At 35.7% G+C, this 23,129-nt stretch overlaps 3 protein-coding genes across 4 annotated transcripts; 1 reads left to right on the top strand and 2 right to left on the bottom strand.

The window, feature by feature from the left end:
* Window positions 1-1,320: 1,320 nt before the first annotated feature.
* Window positions 1,321-4,884, top strand: ankrd37 (ankyrin repeat domain 37). 2 transcript variants are annotated; one of them, XM_079848858.1, is made up of 4 exons: window positions 1,321-1,483; window positions 1,666-1,818; window positions 1,929-2,020; window positions 3,008-4,394. In XM_079848858.1, exons 1-4 carry the CDS (start codon window positions 1,460-1,462, stop codon window positions 3,228-3,230), a joined length of 492 nt encoding a protein of 163 aa, XP_079704984.1. In that variant the 5' UTR covers window positions 1,321-1,459; the 3' UTR covers window positions 3,231-4,394. The 2 variants fall into 2 exon arrangements, with proteins under 2 accessions (XP_079704984.1, XP_079704983.1); XM_079848857.1 differs by having other exon boundaries at window positions 1,334-1,483; window positions 1,663-1,818; window positions 3,008-4,884.
* On the bottom strand, window positions 3,867-10,624 carry ufsp2 (ufm1-specific peptidase 2). Its single transcript, XM_079848827.1, has 12 exons — window positions 10,509-10,624; window positions 10,231-10,309; window positions 9,915-10,098; window positions 9,775-9,835; window positions 9,285-9,439; window positions 8,943-9,135; window positions 8,347-8,493; window positions 7,266-7,430; window positions 6,860-6,984; window positions 5,973-6,049; window positions 5,415-5,539; window positions 3,867-5,066 (listed from the first exon to the last, which is right to left on the bottom strand). Exons 1-12 carry the CDS (start codon window positions 10,509-10,511, stop codon window positions 4,980-4,982), a joined length of 1,401 nt encoding a protein of 466 aa, XP_079704953.1. The 5' UTR covers window positions 10,512-10,624; the 3' UTR covers window positions 3,867-4,979.
* A 3,672-nt stretch (window positions 10,625-14,296) lies between these two features.
* On the bottom strand, window positions 14,297-22,892 carry pdlim3a (PDZ and LIM domain 3a). Its single transcript, XM_079858240.1, has 7 exons — window positions 22,764-22,892; window positions 19,189-19,340; window positions 18,645-18,729; window positions 18,376-18,563; window positions 17,812-17,942; window positions 15,948-16,059; window positions 14,297-15,285 (listed from the first exon to the last, which is right to left on the bottom strand). The coding sequence occupies exons 1-7, from the start codon at window positions 22,854-22,856 to the stop codon at window positions 15,117-15,119; spliced, it is 930 nt and encodes a 309-aa protein (XP_079714366.1). The 5' UTR covers window positions 22,857-22,892; the 3' UTR covers window positions 14,297-15,116.
* Window positions 22,893-23,129: the final 237 nt, after the last annotated feature.

The following is a 23,129-nucleotide window of genomic DNA, read 5'->3' as shown; positions in this document are numbered from 1 at the left end:
AAAAGATTCCAAACTTAAAGGGATAGTTCACCCAAAAATAAACATTTGTCACCATTTACTCACCCTCAAGTTGTTTTAAACCTGTATGACTTTCTTTCTTCTGTTGAACACACAATAACATATTTTGAAGAATGTAACCAGACAGTTGACGGTATAGCCATTGACTTCCACAGTATAGGGAAAAAATACTATGGAAGTTAATGCCTACCGTCAACTGTCATGAATGACTGAACAACATTATTAAATTAATATCAATACATTCAAAATAGAAAAGAAAATGAAGAGCAACAATTAAATGCTAGTCAAATTATATACTTTCATTAAATAATTTTCATATTGTTTGGACTAAATATTGTTTTGGACTAAATCACATCTGTATGCTTTCATTTAACCTACTTGGTGATGATGTCAATGACAAATCAACCATCTCCACATTAACCCTCTGAGCTGTATTATCTGTTTCATTAAGCAGTTAAACAAGCATTGCCTTTGTCTGGGATATTATAATACGTGACAACTGTGCATGTTTAATGATGCTCATTCTTAAAGTAGGGCATTGCGCTAAATTGTGGGCGTGCAGCACATAACATTCCCTCAAAGCCCCTTTCATGTTTACTTGGCACAAGAGGCATGGAAGATGATCCATCATCCTCACACCATGCAAGGCCAGACTTGCAAGTCCACAATCCCTATCCAGATTGCCACCCTTTGGCATGATTAGCTATAATAAATTTGGCAAAATATGTACACGTGTACATGACCAGTTGAAGGATAATGCTGAACAGTGCTACACTGCAACAGCAGGTTTACATTTATTAAGATTTTATATTATGCAAGCTGTAAGGTTTTACATTTTTAGTTTTGTTCAACCTCATTTGTGATGCAATGTATTGTAATTCTGCAGAAAATAAAAGAGTGTTGACATAATTTGGGAAAGCAGCAGGTGACAAATAACCATAAACTCGAAAGCATGAAGGAAAAAACAACATAATTTCTGAGAACAACCCAACAAAATCATTGGTGTAATTTGTCTCTGTCCAAAACTCACTTCAATTTAAAATGACCTGTAGTTTAGTTTTTTTTCTAAAATAAGATAAATATTTTTTTTTCGGAACACCACAATGTAAACAGTGGCATTATTAAATCTACTTTCTAAAAAGCAGTGTCTCAGAGTATGCTGTGACATACAGATGAACAAAGTGCCTACGTGTGGAGCTGCACACAGCTTGTTCGCGAGCTGTGGGCGGATTGATGCATAGTCACGTGACAATGATTGCCCATTCTTGATTCTGATTGGTCAGCATCAAAGAACCATGTGGTGTAAATAGCTTTTATACTTCTGCATGTGTGCTTGTTTGATTGTGTAACACTGATGTTTAGCAGCGGAATAGCTGTCACGCCTAACAGAACTTTTATAGCCTACCGCATTGTTCTTTGTTGAATTATCCAGACAACAGCTATGTTTTTACTTGAGACAGAGTCGGTAAGTCAATGTAATTAAAATACTATTACGAGTACAAAAGGAAAGCGCTATGTTTAACCAAGTCGCTAAAAAAATGCTATGTCACAGATTTAAGAGAATTTAAAAATCATTTCATAACGCGCTTTAAGAAAATCATAAGTATTTTGGTTGAAACGTGGTTTCATTGAATCTCCATTCAGCAGGACTGTCCGAGTAATCTTTTTGAAAGCGGTTTTGCTGTGAATGGTTTGAATGGTCCGGGACACGGACAGTCTCCTGCGCATCTCGCGGCATGCGGAGGTCAGGCTTTCTGCTTGCTTTGGCTGCTGCAAACCGGTGCTGATGCAAACCAGCAGGTACGTTGTCTCTAAAACATATAAAAATAAATAAATAAACACCTTAACCCAGCGGTAGTTACTTGGGTTTCTGTTGTTCATCATGCCATTCTTCTCTGTGTTTTTTTAAGGACGCAACTGGAGAGACACCCATTCATAAAGCAGCCAGAGCGGGCAGTTTGGAGTGCATCAGTGTGCTGATGGCGAGTGATGCACATTTCGAGTAAGTGGGAAGTTGGATATTTCCTCCTCCTAGCGTTTGTTTGACAGAGAGAAACCTTACCACAGTAGCCTATTTGCATATTACAAATTAGTGTTATAATGTCGTTCTTGCAGTGTGGTACATTTAATGTCTTTATACTCTAGGTGGAAATCATAGTTGACCTATCACAATTAGCGTATACGCTACGTGAAGAACATAGGGTGCTTCAAATAATTGAACCTTTTTCTTGAGAATAATTTTTTATTTTTTACGGACGCTTTATGGTATTAGGGTTGTCTCACTTTTAAATATTTCATTCTGGTAGGTATATCAAAATTTGCAATAATAAAAAAAAAACATTTCAAAGAAAAGACACTTGGAACTTCATACGTTTATTATTTTGAAATAAGTCTCTTATGATTACTAAGCATTTATTTGATTAAAAAGAGATCTTAATATTGTGATATGTTTTATTTTAATATATTAAAAAATTCTGTGATGGTATAGAGCTAAATTACTCAGTGTTGAAAACAGTTGTGCTAGTTAATATTTTTGTGGAAACATTTCAGATTCTTTGATGAATAAAATGTTCAAAAGAGCAGCATTTATTTAAAATAGATTTTTTTTAAAGTGTAAGTCACTTTTGATCAATTCAATGCATCCTTGCTAGATACAAATAAAAAATAGACTTCTTAGCTAACTCTCTCAATCCTTCACTGAAAAATGACTACCTTTTCTTTTCCTGTTGCTACCATTGTTTAAATAACCAAGCCACATGCCCAGTTAATAGTATATGTGCTTGAGATTGTCCCATTGCATATCTTAAAGTCTGGAACACCATATATTATAGACATACACATGCATATTGATTTTAAGAAGTTCAAAAAAAGCTTAAACATATCAGGAATGCTCCATTATTTACCTGTTAATGCAAACATCATCCTCAACAACAGTATTCTTATGAATATGAACACTTTTCCAATAATAATTTTTTCCCCTTCTGTTCAGCATTTGTAACAAAGCTGGACAGACCGCTGAAGAAATTGCATGGTCTTGTGGGTTCGAGGAATGCGGGAGGTTTTTAAACATGCATCGCATAACACGGGACCTGAAGAACACTTCATCGTCACCTCTCGCTGAACGCCATGTGCTGAGCAGCACTCTCGCGGGACAGAAGAGAGGCCGCGCAGGCTCCAGTGCTCAAGACGGGAAGAAAGCACGGGACTGGTGATCAATGCTCTCATAAAGAGAGAGAATTTCAAGTAACATATAGGCTGTTTATCCATTACCGGAGTGAATGGTAAACAGATGTTTCAGTACGCCCTCAGAGTCTGAACTACCTGTGGACATTTGGTATTGAGCTTACTGTAGCCTCAACAGTGAAGATAAATTGACCCTGTTCTGGGGTCAGTGATTTGGGGTCTTAAGTTCAAGCGGAATCACTGACACTGTATATCTGCTCAGAGTGGAGTGTGCTTCACACACATATACTTGCCAAAATAGAGCAGATGGCAATCAAGGCAAAAGCAGAGCATTTTCTTTAAAGGTGGAGATTGCAACTTCTGGGGTTCTCACTGGAAAATGTGCAACATTTAACTTGGATCACATACGTCTTATGAATCAATCATATATATACCCTTTCTGGGTTTTGTGACAGTCAGTTGGGGACCGTAGAAATAAGTGGATATGAATGAGCAAAACAGAAGGCACCTGACTTGCTGCCAAGCTTGGCTAATCAAGACATTCTTCATAAGGCTAGATTATTTGACATTTTTGGTCTATATAAACAACTAAGGTAAAACATGACTTAAAATGTGGTGGCAAATATTAAGGGAATATGTGACATGCTTTGACATAAACAGTTTTTGAAATGTTTTAGGAGTTTATTCCATGATCTGAAATAGATTTTAGCTGCTGTTCAAGACGGTTCAAAGATATCTTGTGAATTTGTATGTATGTATGAGGAACTCGGATAGTTTGAAGGATATTGCAGTATGTCAACAGTTTTTTTTGTGTTTTTTTTTACACAATCGCAAGGACCCAATTCTCAAAACTCTCCATACAGTGAGCACAACAGCAGTCTATGTGGGCTAAACTGTTGATAATTTTCCATTGGCACAAAATTCAATGACGACTACTTTCAAATAACTTTTTTTCTCACACTTAGACACAAGCACAGCCAAAACCCTTTACCTACAGGCCAATTTGCACGTTTAAATACTTTTTTCAAAACCTAACATAATACAAAACTGAATAAGGTATAACATTTTACTATAGTTATACCATACTGAAATATATTACAAATGTAAAAAAAAAAAAACAGAAATATTACAAAACAATTAGGTCTAGCTGAACATCTAAGGTGTTAGACCTTTAGTTTAATTACCATTTATACAAAAGGGGGAAATAATTTCGTACTGAAATGAAAACATGGACCATGAAACGTATACTGCAGTGAATTCTAAACAGTAGAGATATAATTCTTGTTCTGTAAATGAATGTTTTAAAAGAAAACTCTAATGCTACCTGTTAGTGTTTTTTTGGTCATTGTTTTATTTGTGAGGCATATACAGTATGAAGTGTTTTGGTATTAGTGAATTTTGGATGTAAAAGTAACTGCTGTGCTAAACTGGAAGTTGGTAAAGAAAACTGTGTTAAGAGTTTTGACAAAAAGACCTACTGTAAGTACTGAGAAATGTGTCCTAGTGATTGTATAAAAAATAAAAAAAACGATCACCCATTTACAGCCTGATTGTAAAAATCACATGAGACTCTATCAATGTAATTTTTAGCGTGACTGAAAACGGATGTTAAAATAGGCATGAATGTTTAGAACCTTGTAAGGAGGACAATGGGTAATAAATGATAAATCACTTTTTACTGTGACATATCGCTTTGTACTCATTAAAAACAATTAGACTTCCTGTGAATCCATGGACTCGCAGGAGGAGTACGAGTGAATAAATGTCATGCACGTGACTCAGATGGTCTTTGGTCTCTGGGGAAGGCAGAGGTTGTAATAGGCATTTTGATCCCAGAACTCTGGCCCCTTCCATCCACACCATCCCTGAAGGAAACACACACATTAACAAATGACCTACTTTAAAAAAACACTGAGCTATCGATTCACAAATGATATAACTCATAATACACTAACGTGGGCGCCAACGTAAATAGGATATTAGGGAAGCTCTAGGTGCAGCTAAATCTGTCAGTTTCATCAGACACCATTTAAACAGTTGCTAATACCTGAACAAGTAAGTGATGTTTTAAACCACATGTTACACTTAAAATCCCATCTGTGTCTGGATGTAATGGAAGAAATAATGATTTTTTTTTTTTTTTTTTTTTTTTTTTAAGTAGTTTGTTTTTATTAGGACAGGCCAGGCAGATGTAGTGATGTTGTCACATGTACCTTGTCAGTGATGGTTTGCAAGTCCTCTCCACCAGTATAGTGAGGGTCCAGGATGAGAAAGCGTATTTGTCCAGAGTTCTCACTCCACGCTACGCCTAGAATAGTGTGTGCAAGTACCCCCCCACCTGGTGAGAAAGAATTACCAAGCTTTAACATCTAAAAAAGCAAAACAGTAAATTGCATAAAAAAAGAAACAATGTTTTTTTTCTTCACATTTTTGAAAGGAGTATCTTATGCTCACATTTATTTGCTCAAAAATACAATAAAAGCAGCATTATTGTTTTTACAATATAAAATAGCTGTTTTCTATTTTAATATATTTTAAAATGTATTTTTTTCCTGTAAAGGCAAAGCTGAATTTTCAGCAGCCATTACTCACATGATCCTTCAGAAATCATTCTAATGTGGATTTGGTGCTCAAGAAACATTTCTTATTATCACTTTTGACATGTATTCCAGATCAGAAGTTGATTATGATAATATAATTTCTTTGGGGAAAAACCTTGCTCCCATTCAATCACAAGTTGAAGGAAGGCGCTGAAGATCATTTTAACGCACCAATCATGACAGGAGTTCCTTCAGTCTGGAAGTGGTTGGCCAGCTCTCTGCCCTTGGTTGCCAGCTCAGATCCCTGACTTCAACAGAAAGACAAATCAACACATTTTTTACAAATCAAGCCATTCAGAAACTTTCATTGTTAATTTAGCATCAGCTTTAGTTAAGCTTAAGGCTGGAATACATCACACGACTTTAGCCTAGATTTTTGCCCCGATTTACAGTCTAGAACAGTTGAAGCTAGTTACAGAAAGTCAGAGCCAAACTTTGAGCAGTCGGGGTTGACCGATTTCACAGGAAATCAAGTATTATACGATGGGCAAAGACTCAAATTTATTAACTTCATACTATGATTCCATCCAGCTGCAGGATATCAAACGTTTTTATTATTATCAGCTGATTTTAGAACACATATTTTTGTCTTTTTTATATGTTTCTGCATTAGTTTTTGTTGCATTTTAAAAGACTTGAAAAATCTGGTAATGTTCCTCAGAAGTTCAGGTTTCACAGACCGAGCTTAGATTAAGCCATAATTAGGCTTTAGTTCAGTTAAGACATTTAAGAAGCTTTTATAAACATGCCTTAGAAAAAAAACATTACTGGTGTGCATCTTGATTCAAAACAGATATTTTAAGATATGTCAGTGCAAGTTGCTTTCAGTTAAAACAGCTCAACATGCATTTTAGTCTGTGACTAGGCTTAAGCTTTGTCTGTGAAACTGGGGGCTAGTGTTTTAAAATTTGGTCAGATTGACCAACTTCCAGGTTTTAACCAAAATGCATAGCTCACTTGTATCTAATTTTTCATAATCCACCCCAACATAACCTGCCCATTATAAAGGAAAAATGCATAATCACCCTAAATAATAAACATACAAAACCTCTGTCTACCTGACAAACAAGATCTTTGAGGTGACACCCAGCAGTTGGTTAAGGACAACCTGAACTTCAATGGAGCCGATCCACTGACGTGAACCCACAAAACGTGGCTCTTTATCCCCAACATCCACAAGAGCCTGACAAACCAAAAAATGTATAGATTATAAGGGTGGCTCCTCTTTAATCCATATAACAAGACAGCATAACTTTAACACCATCCCATATAACAGGGGTTCTCATCTCTGGCCCTCGAGGTCCACTTTCCTGCAGAGTTTTGAAACACACCTGAATAAGCTAATCAAGGACTTCAGGATAACTAGAAAGTTACAGGCAGTTGAGTTTAATCGAGGTTGCAGATAAACTGCAGGAAATTTGACCTGGAGGGCCAGAGTCACCATACAGTGACAGTTTTGTTTACCTGCTGGATCTGCGTGTGTGTGGGAACAGCTGTCTCCACATATCCTTGCTGCTGGAACCAGGAGCAGATAGTCTGAAGCGAGCGATATGCACATCCCCAGCCATCATCATCCACACGATCCTGCATGTAGTGATGATAAATGTATACACCCTGTACCAGATACAGCTAGAGAGATAGAGGAGAAAAAGATTTTGAGTTTGATTTGTTAAACTTACTAGTATTATAATCAAGAGATTTGGCACTTTAAAAAGTGCTCATGAACATATTCAACCCCCTTTCATGGTTCATGCACAAATGAAAATCTTGCCATTATTTAACAACTCAGTTACCTAAGTCACTACTCACAAGAGTAGTAAGTCCGAATTCACAGTACTCATGAAAGACTAGGCAAAAAGTACCCGGAGGACCTAGTAATTCCGGCAAGATTTTGAAGTGTATACACTGGACACTTTAATATCCCATGAGGCCATGGGAGAGGATTTGTGAATGGCAGTGAAGTAACGCAACTGACGCTGGTAGGTCATGTGACAGTGGTATGGCGAGTAATGTACATTCGGAGTACATTCATACTACACACATTCATTCTATATAGAACATATGTTTTTTTAGCGATCGCAAATTACAATAAGTCAAAATAAGTACCTACTCATAGAGAATGCGATTTTGGATGCAGCCATTTTACTTTGGTGTTTGTCATCAATCACATCAACCTGAGATGTCTAAAATTCCCATTTTTAAAGTGACCGAACCAAAAGTGCCTTTTTAGAATAAGTGCATAGAGAAGAATCAGTGATTAACAGCTTACATTCTGTTTCTCACACAAAATGCTCATATGACTTCAGAAGGCTTGGAAATAAAAAGTTTATTTTTTAAATCTAAGATGCATACTGGTGAATTGTTATCCTATTTGGAGATTGAACAGACTCTTTATGGAAAAGAGCAGTGTGAAAAGTTTGCAAAATTCTTTTTTTTTGTGTTCCACAGGTAAAAAAAAAGAGAAAAAGTTTGGAATCGAATGACATGAGGGTGAGAAAATGAATTTAATTTGTGGGTGAACTATTCATTTAAAGCACAGTCTCACCTTAGCATCCTCAATGTTGGGCGGGTTCAGGTGTATGTGGGGATTGCGGAGATAACCGTCTTTATAGGCTGCATCAGGGAAATGAAAGGCATTGGCACGTCTCAGGTATGGCCTGTCACTTGGCAACTCAAACTTCCTGTGCAGATCCTGCATACAAAAGAATCTTACTTGATATAGAGAACACTATGTGGATTTGTAATAAATAACAATGGTTAGGATAGAGATATTGTTCTGCCTCTACTAAAACTGTTGTGCATGTAAACTACCGTTCCGAAGTTTGGGGTCAGTATGATTTTTTTAAAATGTTTTTGAAAAAAAGTCTCTTTTGCTCACCAAAGCATCATGAGATTTATTTGATCAAATATATAGTAAAACCTGTAATATTGTAATAATATTTCACAATTTAAAATAACTATTTTAATATATTTTAAAAAGTAATTTATTACTGATTGGCTGCAAAGCTGAATCAACAGCCATTAGTCTTAATAGGCATTCAGTATTCAGTGTTATATGATCCTTCAGAAACCATTCTTGCTGAATAACTATTCATTTTCTTCCGACATTTTTGAATGGTAGTGAATCTGTGCTTGTCTTGCCTCTCTGATCGCCTGTAACTGGCTGTCCGGCACTCCTGCTGGGTAGATTACAGTGGTGAGTCCAGCTGGTTCAGGCAGTTGAAAGTGAAATGGCTGTGGCACCAGAAACGAGGAGCCCTTCCTGTACCGCTGCACCACCTCTTCCATGTCTGCTAACTGCTTCCTTAATGTCTCCACCAGCCCTGTACACACACTGGACAATCACACACACACAAACAATCATTCTGCTGAACTTCACATCCAGATATTAGCATTAAAATCACTGCAATAAAAACACAACTTCCGTACAAACCTTACAGTTTTAAGACAACTTGAGACAAGAAAATAAATAAATGCACTCACGATGCCAGGCTCTCATCAGTGGTCACAGACAGAACACAGTCTAAATGCAATGGCATCTTCACACAGTGCTGCTGTGTGTCCACTCGGATGAGACTAGGAGCTTCATTCCCAGCAGGGTCTGTGACCTCAAACAACAGCTTCAGATTCACTACAGTCTAGAAAAAGAGAGTTTCTGTTAGAGTTACTGTTAACAGTCACCACCCTTCAAACAGTGCAGGGGGGTTCAAACTGCCAAGGGGTCCGTGAAAAGTTCAGAGAAAACTGTAACAAAAATTCAATATGCAAATTAATAAAACCAAATCATTATATTTAATCTCACAGATTTTATTCTATTTATTTTATTCTATAGACTAGTCTGTAATCATAAGATTATGTATCTATGTTTCATATATATATAGTTAGTCATGGTTATATTATATGGTTATAGGACAGGGTTAACATCATATTTAGGGATCCAGGGCAAACCCCTGATCTAGCGAGAGGCTCTCACATGTCCAGATCTTTTCTTATCTTTCTTTTTTAATGTCTTCTTGCTTCCACCATCATCTGATCTGTGAAAAGTAACAAGAAAGTGTCTTAGTTTTGAGAAAAACTAGAAAGTGTATGCAGATACCAATACAGACCACTTACTCTATATACTGCAGAATGTCTCCACATGCTGATGCTTCTGTCAAGCTTTCCACGCTTGACCGGAAACCAGTGTTGGGCCATATTAATATTGGACTGTTACAGACAGTGAAAACAATATTTTTTGATGATACTTTGGATCGGAGGCCCTGAAAACTTTTTGATATGGTGCTTTGACTTTGTGAACCTGCAAAAAAAACAAAAAAAACACAGAGACATCTTTTTCATATCCAGCATATTTTAGATGTAATGCCTAAAAGACAGTTAAAAGTTCAATCCAATACAAACCCAGCTCATCCTTTTCTAATTTGAGACTCACCATTTGGATTGTCAAGCTGGCAAGCAAACTCCAAGATTCCTTTCAAACGAAAAATAATGGCGCACTCCTCTGAATAAACCTTAGGGGAATCAAAATGCACACCAATAACTACTTAGGATAGAAATAATAGAGTTCATAGGTCTTGCAGTTCATTATGTATGTACTTCTTTCTGAAGCATATGTTGACAAAAAGGCTAGTTCATATTATTATTATCATAGTGTGCAAAATCGTTTCACGGAATACATATGTGTTTTTAAAAAAAAGAGAAGCATATTACCATTTTAATTCCCTCGAGCAAATATCAAATTCAGCTGCTGTCACCAGCAGGCTGACATGTTTTATGACGTATCATACAACATGTCCACATCTTCCTCGTATACTTGATGTCGCATCACAGGGAAAAGCCTCTTACTGCCCCCTGCTGACCTGAAAGTGACTGATCAATGTGTAAACAATCCTATTTTGCTGTTTTTTTGTGAATTGTATGTAAAAAAGTAATGTTGTTTTCCAGACTTTAAGAACAAGTAATATTGCTTGAGATTTTTTATTTTATTTTCAGCCTTTAACAGTAAAGAGAGACAGAATTTCTGGGGGACAGAGAGGGAAAAACATACCAATAAACAAACAGCATTAATGACAGAATATTGTTAATAAACTTTTTCACCAGTAGATATTCATTTTATAATTAATAATAATAAGAATGTAATACAATTTAAAATAAAAAATATGGAAATATAAGTATATATTAAGTACATATAAATTCAAATAAATGTGGTATTTCCTCATTCTTCATAGTTGTCTTCAAATTCCACCTTTATCTGTTGTGTCTCTTCCTATCAGTAAGAAAACAGTACAAAATAAAGTTAACTTGTAAATAATGATGTAAATCATGTGACATTTTTTATTGACTCGTTTCAACTAGTCTTAACTAATGAATAAGTATTTAATAGGTGCGAGTATCTAATGAATAAGTACCTAAAATAAATAAGAACTAGCATCTAATGAATAAATACTAGTATGTAATACATAAATACTTTAATAGGTATGAGTATCTAATAAATAAGTAGGCCTACTAGTATCTAATAATACATTCTAAAAAATAAGTAGGCCTACCTACTACGTAGTAGTAAAACGTACTAGTGGATACTAGTATGTTTTAAGGATCAAATGTTAAAACGGCTTTTCATATAGGCCTACCTACAGGATCCTGAACTGGTGGATGTTGTCCTGGTGACTGTAAAGCCTCGCTCTCTCTGGGTTTCCCTGAAACCCCCCTGAGATCAGCAGCTTTGTTGTTTCCTTTCAGCTGCAGTGAGATGCTGTTAGTAAGGCTGATATATTCCTTATGGAGCATCTTCACCTCCTGTCTCAGTAGATCCCTCTCAGTCTGTACAGTGAGCAGACAACACTCAAGCTCATCCAGCTCCTGCTCAACTCTCTCGGCTCTACTTTCAGCATCTTTTATGACCTGACAGTTGCGCTCCTGTCTCTCTCTTAGAGTCTGGTTTTCCTGTTGCAGCTGAGTTACAATCTTGATTTCTGAATCCTGTTTCATTCTTTGAGTTTCGACTGGTTCTGTCAAGTCCTTTACCCCCTCTTTTGTGTTTCTTAGTTGCTGCTTCTCCTGACAGTGGTGTTCACAGCATTTGGTGACTCTCACTAGATCTTTGGACTGAGGTTTGTTCTGCCCTAAGACCTCTGTAATTCTTTGCCTCATATGCTGGTTTTTAATGAGAAGGTGCGTGTTCTTCAAATCCAGGTCTTTGTTTATGTTCTTAAACTCTTTAAACCTATTCACAAATCTCTGCAGCTCTGTTTTGCATTCCTTGGAATACTTCTCCGTCTTTTTAAGCTTCTTCTTAACCTCTAGGTTTTCCTTCTCTAATTGTGTGCACTTTTTTAAATAGACCTCAAATGGACATTGACGAGTTGGCTTAGCTGCAAGACTGTAATAATCATTACAGCCTGATTCAGGTTTCATGGCTTTATTTTCTTTCAAACTCGGTACTAAGTTGTCTTCCTCATGAGGCACCATTGCATTGCTCAGTTTCCGCACAGTGTCTTTAAGGTCTGTTGATTTGGGACGGTCTCCACATTCACCTGCTTGCATGGCAGGGTCAGAATTCAACCCACATGGGAAACTACTGTCTGAAAATCTGCACTTATCCATGATGTCTGCTGTGTTTTCTTTATCTGGACTACTTAAAGCTTTTCGCATTCTCCTTCAACCTGTTCACTGATGCCAGTTAGTAGTTGCTATACAACACTAAGCAACTTCTTTTGTTTTGTGTGTGATTCCTGAAAAGGATAATCTAGTTATCTCAAATGCAGGATATTTAATGTAGCAACCCAATGCAATGAATTTGTGGTGTCAACACACTTTGCTTTCATACAAAGTTGTTGCACTTGTCAAAGAATGCACTGCACAAGTGCACAGAACATAGGCCACTTTCATGCTAATTTCAATGGTAAACTTCTTTTACATTAAAATGAGTTCAATTATATATTTTAATAGGCCTAACGTGTTTTAATATTCTAATATAAAAAAAATAAATAAATAAAAAACTGGAAATGTTACTTTAAAATTAACAGGGTATAGTAAATATTGATTTATTTAACAGGCCCTATTTTGTATCATTTAGCATATATATTATAGCATTAGGCTACATGGTACCATTTTAGGACATTCTCTAGGCCTACGTCTGTTTGTAGATGAAAAAGTACATACCGCGAAGAGGAAGACTGATAAATTGATTATACTTGTTCTTGCTTCGTCTCACATTTACAGTAGTTTGTTATCTGGTAACCAAGGCGATGCTAACGTTAGTCTCTTTAGTGCAGTTCGCGTCACTAAGTTACATCGCCTCGTTTCTTTCCACCCAGATCTCTGTATTTCGTAAAGTAATTCTTCTCAATCGATCACATGTGCCGAATAATAGTAGCCTAATCGATCAACGATAACATATTAACCGCGTGATTGCTGAATACTGTTTTTTCCCCGTAACTACATAAAGGATAGGCTCATGTTTTTTGACGATCGATCGATTTGAACATGCAAGCCACAATAAAACGATACAAATGTAATTACGACTTTTTATCTCACAAATCTTATTTTTTGGGGGGGGAGTTTACATCAAAATTTCGAGATGTAAACTCGCAATTGTGAGGGGAAAAAAGTCAGAATTGTGAGATTAAAAAGTCGCAATTATATCTTGTTTTTTTGTTTTGTTTTGTTTTTATATATATTTTTTTTTCATCGGAATGGTACGAAACTTGGTAAAGGTTTTGGCACTTGCTGTGAACACACACACACATTCACAAAGAAAAAAATAAATATGGACATGATTCGAAAAGGTTAAATGGTCCTGTTAATAGTCACACTCATTTCCGCATTGGAAATGAATGGGAGACGAATTCCATCTAGTGAAATCTTTTGGTACAAAGTAAACAAAATTACTTACTGAAAGTTCATTTTTTGAGATATAAGGTTCAGATTTTGAACACAACTTGTTTAGATTTATGGTTTTGATTTTATTACAGTTTTAGAGTAAAACATGTTTTTGAAAATATATATTTTGTATTAAAAATGAAAATAGTATTTTTGCACATTTTTCATTACAATAAACGTAAAATTCTGTAACTTTTTTTTAAGTTTAAAAAGTTTTACACTTCAGCAATAATCTGCCAAGTGTCGTCTTTGAAAAGAGATCAAACTTAAGTCTGTGTTCTAAAGCATTCAAGATTAATGACAGTTTAAGTTGGAAATTAAATTTTCAGGTCTATGCTCAAAAAGTGAATAAATGGATTATAAATACAACGTAAATATAATTTAGTACCATAAAATCCCCTAAAAAATACAAACTGTTAAATAAAAAACGTTATTGAACTAAAATATAGTACATTAATTTCATAAAAAAAAAAAAAAAATGCAGTCATTTTTGACCAACACGCAAAGAGAACCAGAGGGTTAAATTTTATTCTGTGGCGGAAACAAGCTTCCACACATTAGCCTATTTATCTGACAATATAAAATTAAAAAATCTGTAGTATATACATTTTTTTTTTGCTTCATTAAAACAAATAGTTTTATATTTGAATGTCACATTTAAAACAATTTTGTAAAGATTTTACCATAACATTTATTTTCGCTTTACTTTTCGATTGACTTTTATGTGTAAATGTTATTGTCTTACCCTTGTGCCAGAACCAGACTTTTAATACAATTGTATTTATATCAGTTGTTTTATTTCCACCAAACTGAACAGTTTTGCCACTAATAAAGTTGAATCAAAAGTCACCTTTAAGAGACAACAGTGTCAGTGAAGGGCATGCTTGAGATGAAAAGACATTAAATGTGATGCGTGCAGAAAACACAATAACAATAAGGTAAATTTCACTTGTGCACATAGGTGACAGTAAAATCCCAAAGCAGACTTCTCTAATGTCAGAAGCAGAACAAAGGATTCAGAATCGAAATTAAGAAATGCTTTCTAACTCTATTCATCACTCATTTTGAAATGATGTGACCTGCAAGCAAATTGTAAATACACAAAACCACTTGTTGTGAGTCTTGATGGTCATTATGTTTCATGTGTCAGGAAAGCTCTCCCATGTCCTGCTTAAACACAGATAAGAGAATAATGACTCTCAAAAAACAAAATGCTTTATTCCTAAACTTCAGGCAACACACATGTTCCTACAAAGTAAGTGCAAAATACTGCATCTCAGCACACGACACGACAATGCACTATACATAAACCTGTGTCCATCATGATTGTGCATGATTTGTGGCAAATTTTTTGTGTCTGTGGTTAAAACAAGATGTTCATGCACTGAGTAGTTGACTTGTAGTTAGTGCCCTTGTGTAATCAAAAGAGTGAGAAGGTCAGAGGTCTGGACTCTCAGGAGGTTTTGCCCGGGCATGAGCGTGGGTTTCACAGTACAGCTCATCATCTATGAAGTAGTATCCTTTCTGCTTTAGGTTTTCCTCACATTCTGTACACACAAAACAGTTCGGGTGACGAAACTTATCCTGAACCTTCACAACCGTCCCACTGAGAAGCCAATCAGAGAGAGAGACAAGGATGTTAACCTGGATTCATGAACTGCATCTCATAGCATCTTCATCTTAGCGGATAGCTGACCGTTCACAAGTTTGGGATTGTTAAGATGTTTTTGTTTATAAAAGAAGATACAGTAAAAACTATTGTGAAATAATATTATAATTGAAAATAACTGGTTTCTATTTTAATATAGCTTATTTTAAAATGTCATGTATTCCTGTGATTGCAAAGCTGAATTTTAAGTAGTCATTACTCCAGTCTTCAGTGTCACATGATTTGATGCTCAAGAAACATTTCTTATCAATGTTGAAAACAGTTGTGCTGCTATATATTTTAATATTAATATTTTTTCTCAGGATTCTTTGATGAAATTCAAAAGAACAGTATTTATTTGAAAGGTAAATATTTTGTAACAAATGTCTTTATTGAATAAAAGTAATAAATTCTTTCGGAAAAAAATCTTACTGATCCCAAACTTTTGAACGGTAGTGTACATGTATGATATATCATTATAAGCCATAACATATACATTTGAATATCGTACTGAATTTTCGGTGCATCTATAGAAGAAACACTTGGTGGCACATCTTACCAAGAATGTTGTATTTAAATAAGTGTTTTTACAATGCAATGGCTCCAGTGAACTGACTTACACTATGCCGTTCCCACACTTATCACACATTGGTAACTTGTGCAAGTTCCCCGCAGGAGCAGATGGCCTGGTCGTGGGGGCACAGACTTTCCTTGTCACTAATGGACGTGTACCTGGCAAAGATCAAAAAGACCGGAATTCCAGTATACCACGTTTGTTAAATAAATACAATCTCGATTTCAAAAGTACTGTTTCAATCTGATTCTATTATTTGTTTACAGAAGTTGCATGTGTTTCAGTATATTGGATTCATGCATTCGGTCTTAAAGTGACAGCAGCCTAACATTCCCGCTGCTGTCTGTGTCATTAATGTACAAACAACAAAACACACAGAGAAAATTACCCACTGCTCTTTAATATATTTACTAGGGTTAATCTATTTCTAATTTATACAGTGACAACTATGCAGTTTTGTTTTATTTGATATATTTTTGTTGATAGACTTTCTTGTTTTAAATATATTTTTTCACTATAGGCTACTTGTTAGTCACCTCTAAGAGAGGGAATGTGAAATGTTGCATGTTGTTTGCCAATAAATAAAGTTGTCAACTCATGATACTTTCTCATCTCTTAATTTTAATACGTAATATATAGTACATTGTTGTTAAGAATAGCCAGTGCCGTCGCTGGTGGGGTGCGAGGCCCTGTGCGAACCTGAAATGCGAGGTCCTGCTCTTTGATGTGTATATTGCGCATGAATAACAGTCACACGGACGTAGCTGTTCTAATTCTTTTGCATGCATAATCTTGCTGCAATACGGTTTTATCAAGTAGAATAATACAGCATAATCATGCACATAGTCTCAGCTATGACTTTTTGCTATTTATTTCAGAGGGGAAAAAAACAACTGTGCAACCACGAATGGCTTTACATCAAGTCAGCCCGAGAATTTTCATCGAGAATCCGCCTACGTAAACAACGTGTATCTTAATGGTCCAGTGGTAAAACTTTCGCCGAGCGTGTCAGGTTGTAGGTTCGAATCCTCTCTCTCGTATGGTTTTATTTTTCTCGTGTAACGTTTTTTTTTTTTTTTTTTTTTCTCATCGAAACCGATTATGTTAATCAGTGGTTGTATATCAAGCAGGGACACATTTGTGTGCATTATGTTAGAGTATCCACAACGGATTGAAGCGCGCGTCCAAATGAAGTGTGGCTTGCGGCGTGTGCGCAAGCCACACGAAAACACTGTATCCGCGCCACTGATCGCAGCGGCAACGAGCACTTTGATCACTTGATTTACAAAACACATTTCAACGCTAGATCTTCTCTTATTTAAAAAAAAAAACGAACGAAATGAATGCTCTGCCAGTTAACTGGATATGTTTTATTTATTTGTAGAATTGTTACATTCGTGCCGCGAGATGTTTTAAAAAGTGGTAAAAAAAAAACAACAAAAAAAAAAAACCGCAGGATTGCGAGGCCCCCTATTGGCGCGAGGCCCTGTGCGGTTGCACAGTTCGCATAGTCTATGCGACGGCTCTGAGAATAGCTGTGGGTCTGTTTGAAGCCTTCTATTTATTTGTTTCAGTGATCGGTATTGACCGATACGGCCTCCATTGATCGTTAATTGGTTTGCGCATTCTGTTTTTTTGTTTGTTTGTTTGTTTGCTTTTTGTGTGCGGGCACCTCATGCCGACCCCGGCAAGATGTCGCCCATGCCTAAATCCACCACTGATATTACATCTATTCAGAACAGCATGTAACTAAACGCAAACATAATTGGCATTTTTGCCTTTATGATCTAAAATATGGCAGAAATCTCTTTTTTTAGCAAACAATCCAACATGGCTAATTTAAAGAATGATTTAACTTTTTTGTGTCTCTTTATCCATTACTGTTGATACTGTTGAGGTTTTGTGTGTACCTTCACTGTTGATGAAGCTCTGTAAGGCTTTAAAGGATCCAGACTGTCGTGGTTCGTGGGGTACGTCCTCATCTTGATTTCTCAGCATCCGATATACATCTGAATCCTCTATATTGCTCAGCTTCCTGGGACTAGACACACACAATTTCACTGTATTCCCCTCCAAACGTTTTACTAACGTTCCCATTAAGTTATGAAAATGTTGTTTCTTAATGTTCCATGAACGTTCAAAACCTGTTTTTTTAATGTTTTTTTTTAAGGGAACATTACATTTTATAATTTTGCTAACAGTATATTAATGTTCTCTGAACATTGTAACAGAAAAAAAAAAGTTTGTAATAACTTTGAGAGAACCTTTCCAGAATGTTAGCCAAAGTTCCGAGAACATTCCCTGTTAGCTGGGTAAATGTTATATTTCAAATAATGATAAGAACCATAACCATGTTTCCTGTTGCGCTCAGTGCTACTATTATTCTTTCAAAAATACCCATGTTCTGATCATTTACTCTACTAGAGGGATTCAGATTAAGTAGTTAGACAGGTATGAAGGACTGTGACATTCACCTGTCTGGTTTGTTATGGATGAGGCCCTTGAGTTGTCCTTGTAAGGCGTCCTGGATATTGCCTGAAGAGTAAAGGCCGATAGGGGAGTTGTAGGTTGGGCTCACCACCTGATGCGATTCATCGATGTTGGCTGCAGCCACAAAGGGTGAAGCCCTTCGATTATGGCCTGTCCCTATTGGTCTGTACTCCTGTCAGGCAAAATGATAAGCATCAAAGATAATATAAGACTGTGCAGATATACATCATATGTAAGCTATGAAGACACATACTTGTCTCTCTGCCTCTAGACTCATTTTAAATGGATTGGTTTTGTTGTCTTCAGTGATATTTGGTGACCACAACTTAGTCTCTGGTCTGCAAAACAATAATGTGATCACATTTTTAATTATTTATTGTTTATATTATTTGCTCTGAATACATTTGAATAATGATAACTCTTGAAGTAGTTTTGGCATGTTAATAAATAATGTTAATATATTTGATTTTGGCGGACTACTGCATAGACGCAGACACTCTGCTGTGAGCATGTAAAATATGTTGCTGCTGCATAAATAAACATGCATAAATCCCATATGCAGATCTAGACAGGTGGAGCTGGGGGAGGTGGAGGGTTTAGAGGAACTCTGATAGCACTCTGCAGGACTAGCCTATAGCAAACACTGAACCAGACTATTTAAATGTTGAGCAAGCAATCTCATTGGCTGCAGGACCTTCTTGTGTTGTTGCATGTAAAGGACAATGTTGATGCAGTGTGCAGCGGTTAGTCAAGTTGTACTCAAGCACATTCACATGGACCTATAGTTGACCTCTGACCTCTCAACAGTAAGTGTGAGTTGAAAAGTGGCATCCTTGATTAGATTCTGAGCCTCAAAGTGCATCATTTTTTCTGTAGAAACTCCATCTATCGCTAAAATGATGTCTCCAGGAGAGAGGTTGACACTGGAAGCTTTACTTCCTGGTGATATCTGAAAACACAGAATAGTAGACAACATCAGGAGACGCTAATTAGTGTTAGCAAATGGCAAAGCTGCAACATTTGTTCAGGTTAATATACATTTTTTTTATTATTAATAATAATAATAATAATAAAAATAATAACGACTTCATTGCTTATTAACCCTATAAAGAATACTGTATCATATTTGACAAACAATTTTCTAAAGCCTCTAAATTATCAACATGATCAAAACTTTGCTGAAAACCTGTTGTAAATTCTACTACAGTATATTCTGATCTCAGATTTATGGGTATATACTTTTTTTTGTATAATTCTAAAAATGTCCACCTTGAGGTTGTGGTACACATGTCTTCTTGCTGTGAAATCTTTACTTATTTTTATAAAATAAAATAAAAACGTAAGAATAACTGGTAACATTTTATTTTAAGGTGACGTTACTGAAGTTAAATGCACTTACTATACTAATAAAAGTAAATGATGCATAATTACAAGCAACTAATGCTAAACCAAATCTTAACCCCGACCTTAACCCTAGTAAGTATATATAGTTAATTAATATTACTCAGTACTTATTTTGTGTAATTACACTGTAACAACGTCACCTTAAAATAAAGTGTAACTATTTGTTAATAATATTTCAAGATGAACTCTTACTGGACCGAAGCCACTTAGGTTTACTTGATTATCCATACATACAATCAGGCCTTTGAGGTTTAATCATTTTATTGCATTGCATTATATATTTTGCCCCCACAATAAAAACTACGGAGCTTTATATCCTAAAACTAAGCATTTAAATATCAGATTATTGGGAGATATTTATGTGCCAACTGATATTTATGTGCATTTTATGTTTTTATTTGTTTTTACCATTTATTTTAGTTCATACTAAATAAGGCATTAGAAGCCTGATGTATCAAATATGATACTTAACAAAAAATACATATGTAGGTGTGTTTATATGTAAGTCCTTGTTATCATCGGTATGTACCCGTGTAAACTACTCTACAGTAAACATGCTGGAGGAAATAACAGTCTCCAGAGCAGTTCTGCAGTCCTGCCGAAGCTCTAGAGATGAATTATATTAAACTACACATGCATTGCATTATTTCACTTGCATTACATGAGCAGAATGGCATGTATACTGGTATAAGAACCAAATGTAAAGTTGCATCCATCATATCAGTCATACATCAAGGCATTCTGGATGTAGGGCGCTTTTCTATGGGACTGCACTGGTTTGGCTTTGGATCAGGTCCTAAATTAGCTCTTTATCAGCAAGCAGAAAGAAGGATCAATAACTCAATGTGTTCCTTATAGTCTCTTATCCACTCATCCCAGATGTACTTTCAATAATTCAGACCAGCCATCCTATCTATATGTATATATATAAAAAAAATAGAAAATTCATTCATTAATATATAAATATATAAAAATGAATACAAAATCTAATACACAACGTTTTAAATGAATGCAACTCTATGCTCAGACCCCAAATACTGTTAACTAGAAAGTATAGAACAGAATAGACTAAATCAAGTTGATTTTCAGTAAAACTTATCTTTTTTAATCAGTTTTTTTGTCCCTTTTCTACTAAAACATATACCAGCATCCTTAAAATAACATTTAGTGAGGTTTATACAAACAAATGTATTTTTGCAGTGTTATTATGCAGTTACGTAAATCTATTAGAGATGTTTAGATCAATGAAAATGTAAAAGAAATGTAAAAAATCAAGGCAAAATGCTCCATAAATAGTGCAAATAGACTCAATCAGTTTTAAAGTTAATATCCCTCTCCTGCATCAGTTCCACACAGTCTGAAGGCCAACAAATCTCACTCTTACATGTACATGTTGAGCACATTCCAACAACCTGCTGCTGGTAAAACATACTTTGATTAATAAAGTCCAGGTTACAGTCCTGCTGTAAGTTAAAAAAATAAATAAAATCAATTCCCAAGGCCTAGAGAGAGAGGACAGGAGAGTGTTTGACCAAAAATGGCTGCGGGATGTTAAGATTAGGTAACAGTGTCATGCTGGACCCGCAGAGTGAGCAGAGAATGTTCCAAGTGTGAAATCTCATTAAAGCCAAGTAGAAATCCAAAACTAGAGCTGCTCCGAGAACAAAAGCATAAAACCTCTGTGCAAACAGATCAGCACAATAACTTCATTGTGTATTTCAATACTGGATCTTTGATCATGTAATAGGTTGTAACCTTTTAAACATGGCAAAAGTTATTGAAACAATTCAATTTTTTTGTTGGAAAGGATGAAGAATAAGATGATCATTGTGTGAAGATTCAGTTTGTATCACATCATGTGAGTTTTAAGCCGCTGTTTTGAAAGACTTATCCTTAAAGTGAGTTCACACATATATTAAACTATAATCATTATTGCTTACGTTGTTCCAAACCTGCATGACTTTCTTTCTTCCTTGGAACACAAAAGCCCCAGTTCCGTTTGGATAGGAGCAGCCAGGATATTCCACAAAAAGTCACCTTTTGAGTTCCATGAAGACACAGAAAATGGTTTGGGAATGACATGATGACTTAATTTTTGGGCGACTATCCCTTTAAGGGCCGAAAAGACAGAGCTGTTTGAATCAGTATGTGCTCCTATCTCTCTTTCTTTTTCTTTTTGACTCTCTCTGACATTTGTTTAGATGTAGAATGCACAAATCCATTGCCACAACAGGTGTGAGGATCCAAATGTTAGTTCCAGCATGAATGATTCATCAACAATTTTAGCTACACACATGCACACACAGTGCATCATAAATAGAGCAGGAGGACAGCCATTGTTCTTCCCCATAAAACATTCTCTTTATAAGGCATCTTGCAATCCTCGAGTCATGCCAGATTTTGTTTTATACAATCATGTCATATTTCTTTTCTTTTACTCAGCCTTGTGTTTTATGTATTTTACTTTTCCGTCTCTATTCACTTTATTGTCATGCATTGTGAAGGGTCCTTTTCTTATTGAGCTATATAAATACAAATATATTTTAAACATTTCAAATTTGATATTTATATAATAATATAATGTTCTAATTGAATGATATAGTTTTATATTATATTCATATATATTTTACATATATACTATAATAATAATAATTATTATTATATTATTATTCATATTTTTGTTGTAATTAGTATTATAGAATATGTGGGAATGAATTAATGAGAAACATAATTTTTATAGGGCATATGAACACACACTTCCTAAAACAGATCAGTGATTCAACAGTCAAGTCTGCCGTCAGATTAAGTGTATTTTCTAGGTCTATATGGGTGATGTAAGACTCTATTTCTATAAATCAGTCAGCTGCCCTTTTGAACATGAAACAGTTCTTTATAACAAACAATGACCTTTTGTTTTTCACTGAATTATAACAAAATCCTAAACAGGTAAATGCACACACACACTCACTTTGGCGACGGTGAATGGTTGGCTGAAGTCTTGTCCTCCAATAAGTCGAAAGCCCCACGGTGCGGGTCCATCCAGCACAACAGTGAACGGCATATCCACAGCAGGTGTGTGTGAGTGTGTGTGTGTGTCGAGTGTGATGGTGTGTTCAGCTCTAAATCCTTTTGAGCAGAGGGAAGACCACTCCTCCAGAGCGAGGGCTATCTCTCTCTTTCTATCTTTCTCCCTCACTTTTTTTAAATAATGTTCTTCCCTATTTATCTGTCTATTCATCACTGTTTCCATCTCATCTCCCTCTGCTCTCTTCCACTAAGTTCTCATATACTTTCTACATTTATTTGCCACTCTCTCTATATCCATCTACATCTT

This window comes from Squalius cephalus, assembly GCF_949319135.1.
Source record: "Squalius cephalus genome assembly, chromosome: 2".
Taxonomy (NCBI): Eukaryota; Metazoa; Chordata; class Actinopteri; order Cypriniformes; family Leuciscidae; genus Squalius; species Squalius cephalus.
This window is presented reverse-complemented; position numbering and strand designations above follow the sequence as displayed.